This window comes from Lycorma delicatula, chromosome 1, assembly GCF_047948215.1.
Source record: "Lycorma delicatula isolate Av1 chromosome 1, ASM4794821v1, whole genome shotgun sequence".
NCBI classification, from domain to species: domain Eukaryota; kingdom Metazoa; phylum Arthropoda; class Insecta; order Hemiptera; family Fulgoridae; genus Lycorma; species Lycorma delicatula.
The window spans coordinates 372,472,401-372,488,136 of record NC_134455.1 but is presented as its reverse complement, the minus strand read 5'-3'; the positions used below and the strand labels follow the sequence as shown (position 1 = coordinate 372,488,136).

The 15,736-nt window shown below is 28.4% G+C and overlaps 1 protein-coding gene across 1 annotated transcript in view; it reads right to left on the bottom strand.

Moving 5' to 3' along the window:
• Positions 1 to 1,240: 1,240 nt before the first annotated feature.
• LOC142317274 (death-associated protein kinase 1-like) overlaps positions 1,241 to 15,736 on the bottom strand; it is a 172,896-nt gene continuing 158,400 nt past the window's right edge. Inside the window, exons 20-23 of the mRNA XM_075353687.1 lie at positions 14,925 to 15,131; positions 10,275 to 10,487; positions 5,220 to 5,451; positions 1,241 to 1,715 (exon numbers count right to left, since the gene is read on the bottom strand). Of these exons, the coding sequence (XP_075209802.1) occupies positions 1,570 to 1,715; positions 5,220 to 5,451; positions 10,275 to 10,487; positions 14,925 to 15,131 (798 nt within the window). The 3' untranslated portion in view covers positions 1,241 to 1,569. The remainder of the gene's footprint in view (positions 1,716 to 5,219; positions 5,452 to 10,274; positions 10,488 to 14,924; positions 15,132 to 15,736) is intronic.

The window sequence follows — 15,736 nt, the reverse complement described above, 5'->3', positions numbered from 1 at the left end:
TAAGTAGCTTTAGTAAAATATTTGTACAATTCATATTTATTAACCCCTAGAAATGACTGTGAAAAACAATCAAAATTTACTATACCAGAACTTTTCTGTTGTAGAAAACTTAAGTGAAAATTGAAGTAAATGTAGATATTCAGAGGGCTTCTAAAGAGAGAAAACTTATTAATCTTACAAGTAGGAAAACATCTATTCTTTGAAGGTACTGTTTGCTGTCAAAATTGTGCTGATGACTTCTAGTATTAAATTTTTATGGTAATGAATGTAAGTGCTGCTTGGGTAGATATTCAAGAAATAGATTGGAAAAGTTATTAGAAAACTGAGAAAAGCACTGGAGGATGTGGAATGAGGCTGAGTAGAGAGAGATGAAAAAATTTTGGAGTTGTAGACAATCAGCAGGTAGTAATTCTGCAAAAAATTTAGGTGTAACCATTACCATTAAATGTTCTTTGGTTCTACATTGGCTCAGCCGTAAATGAAAACGGTGATTGAAAAAATAATATTATTAGTAGCGTTGTATGGCTTGGAAAAGATGGGAAATGTTTTCTATAATAAAAATTAAAGTTTATAAAGTACTGTAGTTGTTCGAGACGTCCTTATATATGACACATAAACATAAACATGAACTACTACAGGAAGGACACAATAGAAAATTAATAAATGTGGTAGATTCATTAAAATGAATATACAATTGATTAACAAGTAGATAAAAAGCGACTCAGAGAATGTTAAAAAAAGGAGATTTTAACATTTTAACATATTTACAAGAAGCAACACTGTTCAAACAGCAGAACTGATGAGGATAATGATGGAAAAAGAATACTGTGAAGGATCTACTAAGATCAAAAGAACGGAAGGCCTAAGAAGAGATGGAGGGACTATTTAAATTGTGGTATCAAAAAACTGAATATAAACATTTACAATCATAGATAAGAAGCACTCGGAAGATCACTCATGCAGCACTAAGGCACGAGTGATCACATGAAAGTGCAACTAACAAGGGTACTGCTGATAACAGATTTTCTGTCATGAAATGCAGTAATTAGTTAATCCATTTTACAGAATGTTAAGATCATCTAGTATCTTAAGTATATTTTTGTAGATTATATCTATCTTCTATCAATCATTTAAATATCATTTCTATTAATTCAATTATCAATAAGATAAAACTGATAGTAAAATTTTAAATAAAATTCTTTTACTCATATAAAAAGCTTATGAACCCGGTCATAAATAAATCAAAATTTTTTTATATGGCTTATTACTGCTTCAATCTAAGCCATCACATACTATTATAAATGCACTCACTCTGCATATAGCATCAAAAAAATTACTTATTTACAAATAATTAAAGATATAATATAGTAAAGAATAATACAACCTTTATAAAATGAATTAACATACGATATCACTATTATAATAAACATCTCCAAAATGTGATGACAAACTTTGAACTTCGATGTTTATCAATCAACTGATTTATTTAACCATTTACAGATCAATGGCATAAATTACAGCTATATCAATTCAGCTGTGATAGAACCATAAAGATGGATAGTCAAATTCTCATCTTGATATATTACGAGAACTGATACTTGGTGTATCAGAACATTCCATCAACTGTTGTGATACATGATACAAAGGTGCACCACGTAAAACTACATTTGCAGCATCATCTCTACCTAAAGACTGTAGTGTTTTTATGAGTTCACCTACAAACATCATAAATAATTATTAGAATATAATTAATACTCAAAAATTCACGTATATCCTTAACTGAGGATACACTGACTTAACTATTAAATCCTTAACTGATCAAGCATTTTGATCATTACATTTGTCAAAGTGAAAATAGGAACAGAATTTCATATTAAAGAATATTATTTAATGATGTTTATTTAATTATTTCATATATTGACTGTATATTGTTTGAGACTGATAAAAATTATATTTTTTCTGTTTTCTCTTCTTAATACTTCTCTCCTTGCCAAACTTTCCACCCGCTGTCTTTTGTTGTATGTAGAATTATGATCAAGTCGATGCTGAGCAACCAATACTTGTAACAAATTTATATAGTACAATCACTACAGTTTAATTAATATATTCTAGGTTTTTGTGTTTGTGTTTCATTAGTTTAATCATAAATCTTACATAGTTTTGTAAATGGCTTTTCAAGTTTAAAAGAAACAAAAATCAAGTGTGAAGTTACTCTATGAAGTATAGAAATATGTATTATTATTTTTTGACTGTATCTTGATTCTTCCAAAAAAAAATGCAAGAAATCTCTGTCACAAATAACCTAGGGTTTCTAGAATGGGAAAATATGTACTCTATAATTTTGTTACCTAATTTTCTAATTAATTTTATTCATTAAATTTTCATACAAAAATATTTAAAATACCAGAACATTACATTAGCTATGAATCATTATAATAGAATAATCCAATATTAAGCAATAATGATTGTAAAAGAAAAAGATCTATTAGTTATATATGTTGTACCTCTGTTAAAAAAAAAAAAAACTGGTAAAGTAATTTAAACAAGACTTAGAGGAATTTCCTCTACAAAATAATATAGTACGTGTGGAGAATCTCCTCCTTTTATTGGAGTCAATTAAGAAATTTAGTTATCACAAAATTACAATAACAGAAAATCTTTTTAGAGAGAGAATGCTAGTACAATGTTATGAAATTTAAAATTATTAACTGTTCACAAAAGTTTTACTTAAAATCTAAAACTACAAGGCCATTCCAATTGACAAATAATCATCAGAGACACTGGGAAAAAATATTAATTGAAAAATAAATAGAAAAAACTATAAAATTAACAATTTTAGCAATATTTTAAAATAACAGTAAGAAATAAAAACAAGTGTTATTGATTTAGGCAATCCCAGTAGAAACTGTACATTTAGCTTAAAACATTAAAATTATTGACACTTCCAATTAAGACTGACCAAGATCAAATGGAGATTTATTTAATCTCAATTTTTCTTACGTCTGAGATTCATGTAAAGCATTTAAGATATGAGGCAATATTTGGAGTTGCCTTTTCTAAAAGTAATGATGTTCAATAAACAGCCAGTAGCCAGACCCTGAAATTAACAGAATGAAGCTTTTGTGGGCTTGGCATACAGATGTATAACAAAATCTTTGACTTAATGAATAATGCAAGTGGAAATACTTCATTCCTCATTTTCCTTAGTAAGCCTGGTATAATTATTAACTTGGTACAACTATGCAAATTTTATGAGCAATTTGTTTCTCATGACTGGTTGCCTACAAAACAAGTGCTAACTATCCGATCATTGTTTGGTGCCTGTAAATATGCAGACTTACATTTGGTAAATTAAAAATCTTAATTTACTAAAATCTATTGACAAAAATGAATGAAAAACCTTTGCCCGCAAAAACACAGTGACCTATTTTACAAAGACAACAAAAACAAAACCTTCATAGAAACAAACAAAACTTTTTGCATTACACAGCACAGGAAGTTTGTATTACCTTATCATGAGTCTGTTTTTAATGGTTTATGAACCTATTTTAAAAATATTTACACCAATTTACTTAAAATAAAAAAATAAGTTTCCTGTAAAAAAAAGAAATGAATTTTATTCAGCCAAAGAATTGTTAAATAATAGCAGCTGGTCTGGACCCCCACTGCATTCATTATTCTCAAGCTTATGCGAATAATTCTGATATACAACAATTGAAGCCTATTCAATTTATAAAAACTACCAGTCTATTGCAATTTCTTCAGAGCAACAGTTTGATCAGCACAAGACTTGAAATTTCAGTGATCTGAAGAATGTGTCAAAATAGTCAACTCCCACCTTAAAAACAGTAGTTATAGCCGGGGAAAAAAGTATTTTGCACAGTTCTAAGCATTACCTGACAAACAAGGAGGTGACTGTTAAACTTTGTTTCTCAATTTTTATTTTTTTGGTCATCCTGACCCCGTAGGGTAAGACACCTTCCATATGGCAGTTTCAGTCACCACACCACCCCCTCTGTACCTAGCCCTTATGGGCTTTACCAGAAGTCATCTTTAGAACCCTAGCAAAAGGCATCACTCAGCGTTGTTTTTCTCTCAGTCAGGATACCACCGGTGCAAATACCACATGTGATATTCCCATTGGTGTACTACTAGGAAATGAACTCATTAAAATAAAACACATCTTTAGTCAGGCAATTTTATTTTTTTTTAGTTAAGTAGCCGATTGTGTCACATACACATGTAACAGTAGCAATGCTGGTTGAGCCGCTGCTGCTGTACATCATCACACTTTAAAGCTACTTTTTCTCAATAACTGAAAGAGATATCAGAAAAGACAGACTTTTTTGTAAAAAAAAAAAATTAATTTAAAATACAGCAAGTGGTCTCTGAATTCAATTTGATCAACATTTTGAGTATAATAAAGTTGAATATCGACAAGGAACATAATCTAGTTGTTACAGTATGCCATTAAAACAGCCACTACCTTGAAACAGTGAAATAACAACAGTATCCTATGTTCTTTCCAGGTATAAAACATATGTTCATGTAAAATTTCAGCTTAATCGGTTAAGTAGTTTTTGTATGAAAGAGTAATTCTGAAATTACAATACCCCAATTATAGACTCACAGAAACAACTACATTTTTATACATACATCAGATGAATTATTAAGAAATAGCAATAAAAGTTTGAATTTTCTCTATTTCTGTTAAATGAATAAATAATACATTCTTGTATAATTTTCACTAACAGTGTATGAATTTTTATTTATTTCATAATTATATTATTTATTAGCATTTTCACAATTAATTGTGTACTTCATCAAATTTTTCTGATCAAGGTTTTATTTACCATAGTTTTCCATGATCTATTCAGGCGATTGCTGGAAAGACAGTTTTGTTTTTTATCTATGAAGTAAGCATACGTAACCATAACCACTCCTGACATGTTCTAATTTTGTTATTATTCAGAAAAACAAAATATTTACTAATAACTTACTATTTTTTCCCTATGGTACCTAACAAACACACATTTTCTCCTGAGGACATATTACTATAAACTTTTCTGTTATTTCTTAACATCCTGCGGTTGCATAAAATTATAAAAAACAATGAACTTTCATAAGCAGAATTATGTGAAAATAACATTTTTTTTTTTAAATAAAGAGCTAAACAGGAAAAAATATTTAAAAAAATATTACTCAATATTAATATTTACCAAGAGATGATGATTGCTTTGTAGCCCAAAAATCAAGCAGTGTAGCTGTTGGACTATTTGTTGATGATTCTATGGCAGGTACACAATCAGCTAAACCAAGCTGTAATGCTAACATACACCAGTCTTTACCAAGAGGATCAGGTGGATCAAGCATAGAACAGAGAGCCTGTCTGTATATGGAACTGAGACATCCAACAGACAGCTGGTCAGCACATACCATTACACTTTCAACCTTGAAGCATTAAAAAAACAAAATTAAAGACAAATAGTTTTTTATTTTAATCAGAACATTTACATCTAATCATACAATTAATGATCTACAAAAGGTCTACCAATGAGCTAATTTAGAACATATTAATTTCATCATTGACCATCATTGTCAAAAACTTAGTAAAAATGAATTACATTTTAAAATAATTTCTAAACTATAACCGATAAAATCTACCAGATCTAATAACTTTCTAACTGTACACAAGAAAAATATAAATTTAATCAGTACATAACTTTTCAAAATGAATGAATGAAAGTATAATTTTTTGTTAGACAAACATGAATGCAAATCAATGTCATCTGTACTTGAAGGAATGATATACAAAGTTTGATAAAATTTTCATGAAAATCAGTACCAGTCATTCTGAAATTACAAAACCCCAAATGTACATAAAGATTGTAAAAACTTCTACTCTCCTAATGCAGCAAGATAAAAATATTAGGTTAGAATAAATTATTTTACCTTATTATTCTTCTTATAATAACAAAATCAAATAACAGAATTCACAACAAAACAAGAAATTAAAATAAAAAATTGGTTTTTTTATCTTATAACAAAGAACATTTTAATACACTTTAAAAAACAAACAATAATTTCAGTTTAAATGATTTTTAGAAAGTTGTATCTGTAATAAAATTTAATATTATCTGAAATATAAACCAACAAAATATAGTAATTAAATAAAATTCCGGATGCTGGAAAAAATTCCATTACTGGATAACAAAATTTATATATTTTCATAATAAAATTCAAAACAGAAAACAATCTAACAAAAATAACAGATTATTAAAAGAATTATATTTATTGTAACAGTATATTAAACAGTACTATGTTTCCACAAAGAACACAGCTTTCACCAAAGTCCAAGTCCAAGTCTATAAATATTTATGTTCTATTATGAGTACCAGAAAGATAAACACCAACCCAGAACCTCTTTATATTAATCCTCTAGCAGATTGCTTAAAAACCCTGTTTTAATAGATATAATTCTCATATAAGGTGATATACTACAAACCTGTCCTATGTTTGACACTATTTAATTGGTAGACATATTAAATTACAAATAAAAAACTTAACCAGTAAAACTGACAAAATGTAAAGATACACAAATCTGTTACACAAATTTAGTGTGTCAACAGATTTCTCCCTTTTTATTTCCTTTAATCTAGTGATTTTTCCTACAACAATAAGAATAAAAAACATTTTATGATCTAAAAACTACTTGCAGTTTAGAAACATATTAAGTTGTAAAAAAATAAACTTATTTTATTAGAATCGCAATGTTTCCATAAGTAGTGATTCATTGATTCAACTAATATAATGTACAAAACAAGGTTAAGTTGCACTGTTTATTTTTTATTTAAAACTAAAATTAAAATTAAAAAAAAAAATAAGTTTTTCAAACTGTTGGTAAAATATAATATTAAAAACAGCTTACCAATATATTATTTGATTTCTTCAAATGTTTTTGGCTATTCTGCCATCTTCAGGAGGAATTTATAATAATTTAGAATTAAAATATATAAAAAATGTAAAATTGACAAGATAACACTAAAGACATAACAACTGATCATCCATCATAAGATAAAAATTTTATAAATGTTAAAGTCATAAGTCAGTTTTGTAAGAGTGTCACAATTGTTATGAATTCTGTTGATTGTGGAATCAGTTTGGCCAACTTAATAATTGTTTATATAAATGACATCTTTGAATCTAATTTATTCATTTATTAATTTGTTATTATTATTATTATATATGTGGAATTTTTCCAGATTAACGGTGTTAAAAAAATTATTAGAGTAATCTAATATTTCTATGAATTTCTATGGATTATAATTATGTTTAGAATCTAAAATATGTTTAGAAAAATTCAAACAATCTTTGTATTTCTTCGTTATGCAATTGATATGTTCTTTAGCTCTGATTAAAAAGGAACGATTAGTCATACCAATATAACATAAATCGCAATCTTCATATTTTAAACTATACACACCTTGTCCGTTCAAATTATATTTATTTCCAGTTGATATGGTTTTAGTTGAATCTCTATTATTTATATAATTTATGATTTTATTATTAATGGCATATGCTATCTTTAAAATAAAAAACTTATATATTTTATTACATTTTCTACAGTTTTAAATTACATTCTATTTTTACATATTTGTTTCCCCGAGTTATTATGCTTTAGTTTTATTTTTTATTTTATATATAATTTATTTTTTTAATTTGAAATATAATTTTTCTATAAAATTATCATTATATCCATTCAATGTGGCAATGTATTTAATATTATTTAATTCATTATTTAATTTTATAATATTATGTTTAAGATATTTAATTGCTCTGTAAATTAAGGAATTGAAAGTGGCTATTTTCTGGTTCCATGGATGAGAGGAATTACAGTATATTATATTATCTTGTTGGGTTGGTTTCCTATATATGTTTCTGTGCAATTTTTTATTATTACTAAAGTTTTAATTGTTATATCTAAATAGTCAATGCTATTGTTAATTTCTTGGTTCACAGTGAAATTAATGTTTTCATCCAATGAGTTGATTTTATTAACTATTATATTTTTTTCTTATTATTAATTTGCAGATTAAAAATAATTAAAATGTCATCCACATACCTTTTATACAGGTTAATTTGATGTTTATTAATTATTGTAGGCAGAATTGTGTTTTCAAATTTATTCATAAAAATGTCTGCCATAACTGCCAAAAGTAGTGATCCCATGGCAAGTCCTTTCTCTTGGCAAAATTTAACACTGAATTTAAAATAAGTTGGCTTAACTAATTCCATAATCAACCAAATTCATAACAATTGTGACACTTATAAAAAGGACGTAATTATTTAATTTAACTTATGACTTTAACATTTACAAAATTTTTATCTTATGACGATCTATTGTTATGTCCTAATTTTATTTTGTGAATTTTACAGTTTTTATATATTTTAATTCTAAATTATTATAAATTCCTTCTGAAGATGGCATAATAACTAAAAACATTTGAGGAAATCAAATAATACACTGGTAAACTGTTTTTAATATTATATTTATAATTTTTTAAAAATGTTTATCAATTTGAGAAGACATTATAAACCATAATTTTATTTGATTTTTTTTCTTGGAACAATTAACAAAAGAGGAGTATACCTGTAGGAGTATACCTGAGGAGTATACTTATCACATGCTTATTGTTAATATGAAATAAAATTTCATATTTTCTCATGATAATTTTACTGTCATTCTATATCAACACAAAAAGAATTTACTTAACCATTTTACTGTAACAGCAATAATATTAATTATTTCCTTTGTTTGCTAGAAATAAGTTCAGTTATGAAATGCATTTCAAACTGAATCATTATTAATTTAAATTTATATCATCAAAATCACTAGTGATATATACTCATATGTATGATATTTACTAATGTTTTATTATATGACTGCCCAAAAAGGAGTGTAGTATAGTTACGGTGTATATATGTATGTATGCATGTTTGTTTCACTGTAGCAGCTCAACGGCTGAACCGATTTACATGCATGACCCTGCAAAATCCTTACACGTAACAGACATGTCTTACATTGGAATCCTTACATTACCGGGAGTACCACAGGCTCTATAAATACGTACATATATATAAAAATATATATGTAGTAGTGGAAGATTTGCAGTTGAAGCACAAACTTTAATGAACTGAATTAATGAACTCTATCACTGTGTGAGCTGGGTTTGAACTGAATGATTCAAATCAATCGATTGAAAAATATTACAAAAATAATAGAATAATTAAATTTTCATTAAAGTAAAAAAAAATTAAATAAATTAAAAAAATTCTATTTAATAACAATGGGCTTCCTGTGGAGACTGGAGGTGAGGCAATTTGAGCACCTCGTGTGAGGCGAGATCAATCGTCATCATCTACTGGTAACAAACGTGGTGCCCCTGAGGTGTTGTTCTGGGAAATGCAATGGGGTGCTCTTATAATATCTCTGCAAACGATCGTCTGATTTCAAAATTCAAATGGGGAATTTGTTAGGTTGAAAGCTAACTTTTGCATGCATCACATCAGGTACACTCTTGATCTAACAGATCACGTTTATTCGGATATGTTGTCATATCTTTGCAACCAATATTCCGGTTTTCGAAATTCAAATGGAATATTTCCTAGTATGATACAAAATCAACATGGAACCAAACCAAAAGAAAAGGCAATCATGTTTTTTTAATTTTTCATATTTACCTCTTGTTATGTTTACTTTTTAAGCTTAATTTATTTTATTTTAATACTTTATTTAATTCTTTTACAATTTTGTGATACAATTCAAATAAAATCCTACATATTCAATCCAACAGTAATAAATTACAGAAAATTAGAATATTGTTAATAATTTTAGAATGAGTAAAATAAAATTTCCAAACATGGTATTGTGGCACATTTCTTTTACAATGAAATGTAAAAACTTACTGTTAACATCAATAGATCTGATATTTTTTACAAAAATATGAGTGAAATTTTAAATTCTGGATATTAACACTGAAAGAATTTTACAAATTAATAAATTAATTTTAAACGATAATGAAGCTACAAAAACTGAAATATAGTTACATTAGTTAAAATATTAGTTTTATAACTATGCCAACACATTTTCAGGAAGGTTTATAAATACATAAATCATTTTTTTAATAATTTTCAATTGGTTGATGAATGAATGAAATTGGTAGAAACAAATAAAGTTAAAACAGTAATGAACTAAAATGTAAAATAAAAATTACCTCAGAATCATTAAAAGCGACTAGTTGTTTAAGATTTTCATAACAATCAGCAAGTGGATTATAAACAGTTGTTTCTAAGCGAGTAGGTTGTAAAAGAGCCATCATAAGTTCAGAAGGAGGAAAACAGTGAGGTGGTTCTGAATGAGTACGTAGATCTGCGACACTCAATACATGCTTTTCAACTGCCAATCCAGGACTCATTTCTAATAATACCTAAAATTTACATGATTATTTTATGGATCAGTAAAAAAATATGAACTGCCAAAAAAAATTAACTGATTAACAGAGCTTTAAGTTTTTTAAAACTTATTATGAATTAATATAAATAAAATTATCCATTTTTTTTAAACTTTTACTAGACTGTCACACTTTCATTATGACTCTTACTCAATGAAACGCTATTTTTCACAAGCAATTATGTGTTTAGGTACTGTTTTTTGACCTGAGCAAAGTTTTCTTTTCCATAATCAGTATGGTTTTTGTTTCAAAAAATAATAACCTGTTTAAATAAAATTTAAAACCATGTAACATTCATGCACAATCACTAGTAAATATTATATGAGCAATTTTAATAGTACATTACCTACTGTTTGGCACTGTGGGATTACTTATAGAGTAGCTATAATTATATTTTATCAAATTTTAAATTATACAGACTGTTACGTTCATTTGGCCAAACAAATACGTACATAGTGAAAATAGGACCAACATTGTTTAATATTGTGGTATAAGAAACTAGATAATTAATAACTAACAGTTTTAGAGTGAGTGTAATTGTTTAAAACAATAATCATAGAATTTTCTACTCAAAGTTATATTTATAACTTTTTGATTTGAAAATTTTTTATACTGTGAAAGTACTGAAAAATACTCTAAATGTCAACATATTGGTTAAAAGTTTTATTGCATCATCCCTAATACCGTAACAAGATTGTATATAAACTGTGGATAAACTTGGAAGAGATGTAAGATAAAGGTGCTGCCTTTTTTCTTTTCTTATTCCTGTTTAGCCTCCGGTAACTACCGTTTAGATAATTCTTCAGAGGATGAATGAGGATGATATGTATGAGTGTAAATGAAGTGTAGTCTTGTATATTCTCAGTTCGACCATTCCTGAGATGTGTGGTTAATTGAAACCCAACCACCAAAGAACACCGGTATCCACGATCTAGTATTCAAATCCGTGTAAAAATAAACTGGCTTTACTAGGACTTGAACGCTGTAACTCTCCACTTCCAAATCAGCTGATTTGGGAAGATGCGTTAACCACTAGACCAACCCGGTGGGTTAAAAAAAAAAAAAAGGTGCTGCCTGACTCTACTCTTATATAATTTGTATAATAAAGATATCATTCAAAAAAATGAGTCAGCTGTAAAGAAAGGAAAATAAGTTTCACAACTAATACAGTATTTTAGGAGATTAAGCAGAGAATATTCAACAGATGATTACAACATTAGATAGTATTATGACAGACTATGGTATGAAAATGAATCCTAAGAAATCAAAATGGTAGGAGACAATTAGTCAATTTATATTAATACAAAGTAATGAAAACTTGAAACAAGTAAAACAGTACAGGCACTTATAATGCATTCTAATATAAGAATACAAAAGTATTAATGAGATAAAGAATACTAACGGATAAGGAAACATTTAATACAAAGAAATAGTGTTACATACTACAATGGAGTTATACTTTAAGAAGTAAGTGTCTTGTGAACTATTATGTTTGGAGTATGCTGTTGTATGCATGTGAAAAATTGATACCAAGAAGGGATATTAAGACTGAAGACATCTGAAATGTAGGTATGGAGGATTTTGTAGAAAATTAAGCAGACAAACAAATGTTGAATGAAGAAGTAATAAGAAAAGTGGATGAGAGTAGAAGTTGAATCAGAGAATCCAGAATAGGACAGCTGATGATTATTTGGCTAGGACATATCTTGTATGAAATTTTTTTTCTTTTTCTGAGAAAGCTGTGGGATTTTAATTTTGAATTACCCATTTACTAGGCGAAAAGATGGGTAAACTTCTTAGGTGCAGTTTCTATGGGTTGATCATACTCCTTTCTTCATCCCACCCATTCCCTTACCCTTTGTTCCTTCTTCTTTGGATAGGTGCCATCGTAATTGGGACAGGCTCCATTCTAGTTCCAACTATAGCATCAAACTGACATCTTTTAGCAGATGAAAAGGTAACCATTTCTTGATTGGGGCTCAGTAGGGCCCCAATCAACCACCTTCTACTTGCGTTCAACAACTGTTCTCTACAATAAAAACAGCAATACCCGTTTCAGTGTTATTCACTTACTAATTCTAGACAACTAGATATGGTATTAATATTATTGAACTAATGATCCTAAACAACTCAAAAAAAAGTAAAGAAGCTGTTACTACATAATGAAGAAAAGAAACTGTATGTATAATCTAATTACTGGACAATTTCATCAGAGGGACAAATTTTATTGAGGTGGTAGGTTAATAATGAATGAATTTATTGGAGTTAATTCTTATTGTTAAGAAAGTTAAGGAAAATTTTGGGGTACATAAATTAAAATCTAATAATGTGTTAAACAAAGATGGTACACCAATATATAATACGAAAGGTAAAGTCGATAGATGGATGGAATATATTGAAGAGTTATATGGAGGAAATGAATTAGAAAATATTGTTATAGAGGAAGAAGAGGAAGTTGAGGAGAATGAAATGGGAGAAACAATACTTAGATCTGAATTTAAGAAAGCATTAAAAGATTTAAATGGCAGAAAGGCTCCTGGAATAGACGGAATACCTGTAGAATTATTGCGCAGTGCAGGTGAGGAAGCGATTGATAGATTATACAAACTGGTGTGTAATATTTATGAGAAAGGGAAAGTCCCGTCAGACTTCAAAAAAAGTGTTATAGTCATGATACCAAAGAAAGCAAGGCAGATAAATGTGAAGAATACAGAACAATTAGTTTAACTAGTCATGCATCAAAAATCTTAACTAGAATTCTATACAAAAGAATTGAGAGGAGAGTGGAAGAAGTGTTAGGAGAAGACCAATTTGGTTTCAGGAAAAGTACAGGGACAAGGGAAGCAATTTTAGGCCTCAGATTAATAGTAGAATGAAGATTAAAGAAAAACAAACCAACATACATGGTGTTTATAGACCTAGAAAAGGCATTCGATAACGTAGACTGGAATAAAATGTTTAGCATTTTAAAAAAATTAGGGTTCAAATACAGAGATAGAAGAACAATTGCTAACATGTACAGGAACCAAACAGCAACAGTAATAATTGAAGAACATAAGAAAGAAGCCGTAATAAGAAAGGGAGTCCGACACGGATGTTCCCTATCCCCGTTACTTATTAATCTTTACATGGAACTAGCACTTAATGATGTTAAAGAACAATTTAGATTCGGAGTAACAGTACAAGGTGAAAAGATACAGATGCTACAATTTGCTGATGATACAGTAATTCTAGCCGAGAGTAAAAAGGATTTAGAAGAAACAATGAATGGCATAGATGAAGTCCTACACAAGAACTACCGCATAATAATAAACAAGAACAAAATGAAAGTAATGAAATGTAATAGAAATAATGTAGATGAACTACTGAATATGAAAATTGGAAGAGAAAAGATTATGAAGGTAGAAGAATTCTGTTATTTAGGAAGTAGAATTACTAAAGATGGACGAAGCAGGAGCAATATAAAATATTGAATAGGACAGGCAAAACGAGGTTTCAGTCAGAAATATAATTTGTTTACATCAAAAATTAATTTAAATGTCAGGAAAAAATTGTTAAAAGTATATGTTTATATGTTTATGTTTATGTCGCTTTATATGGAAGTGAAGCTTTGACAATCGGAGTATCTGAGAAGAAAAGATTAGAAGCTTTTGAAATGTGGTGCTATAGGAGAATGTTAAAAATCAGATGGGTGGATAAAGTGACAAATGAAGAGGTATTGCGGCAAATAGATGAAGAAAGAAGCATTTGGAAAAATATAGTTAAAAGAAGAGACAGACTTATAGGCCACATACTAAGGCATCCTGGAATAGTCGCTTTAATATTGGAAGGACAGGTAGAAGGAAAAAATTGTGTAGGCAGACCACGTTTGGAATATGTAAAACAAATTGTTAGGGATGTAGGATGTAGGGGGTATACTGAAATGAAACGACTAGCACTAGATAGGGAATCTTGGAGAGCTGCTTCAAACCAGTCAAATGACTGAAGACAAAAAAAAAAATCTTATTGGTTTGTATCTTTTTCAATGGACCTTCAGTAGCAGTTTTTTTTTTTTATTTCAATGACTTTTGAAATGTTTGTTACAGATATTACTTGGAAAATTATTATTTCTGCAATTCATTATGACCTTTTATGAACAAATTTCAATGAAGTTGAATAACTTTTACCTGATATGAAAGATACCATATAATTTTTTTAAATTTGCTTACATTTTATTGAATTTGTTATAAAATATTACAGTTGGTATTTTCAATTTTTAACATTAGCTAACATAGATTGAAAAATAAATATATTTATAATCACATTTTAATTTTGTTATAATTTAAAATTTGTATGGCATATTTAGTTTTCATAAAATATGTTATATATGTGAAAGCCTTCAAGTGAAAATAAGAAAAAATAAAATTAATTCACCTGATCAATAACACTTAACAGCTCCTCAATAAGAAAAAAACAAAGTGTAGATGACATTGGAGGACCACGAACTTTGATTTCAATATAATCAGTCCCACCTTGGTCTTCATGAAGTGTTATTAAAGCTTCCAACAACCCTGATGACAATTTTGAGCCTCTGAACCACTGATATAGATCATTTTCTGGATCACAACCTCTTAATTCAACCTGAATTTGAAAAAAAAAAATTATTAATAAACTGAACAATTTTAGAAGTTATATTAATGATTCATATTTATTTATGCAACAGGTGTAACAAGGAAATGGGTCCAACATTAAAAACATTAAAGGAAACCTGAGTGAACGCCTGCATACATTAAAGAATGATATTGCATATTTGACAGACCTATATAAATTGTTTAATGATGTTAATCTCCAGCTTCAACACGACAACTTGAACTTGATTAAAACAAAAAAAAATGTTGTTGCTGGTTTGCTAGCCAAACTGCTATTACACAAGAGACATATTGGCAGAAGTGAATTTAATAACTTCCCTAATTTATCAACTATATCCTTCAACAACGATGACTTACTTCTTTACTATCAACACATGCAGAACCTCCACTGTGATTTCAAACATTGATTCCAGGATATTTTAAATATGGACATAGCAGACTGGGTGTTAGATTCTTTTTCAAATGTTAACACAGCAGGATCATCCCAGTTAGAAAAAAAACTTTAGAACTGACAACAACTGAAGAAATTACGGGATTGGCAAAAGCCAATCCTGTAACTGTACCCTGGCTTATGGTTGATTGTTCAACGATTTCTGA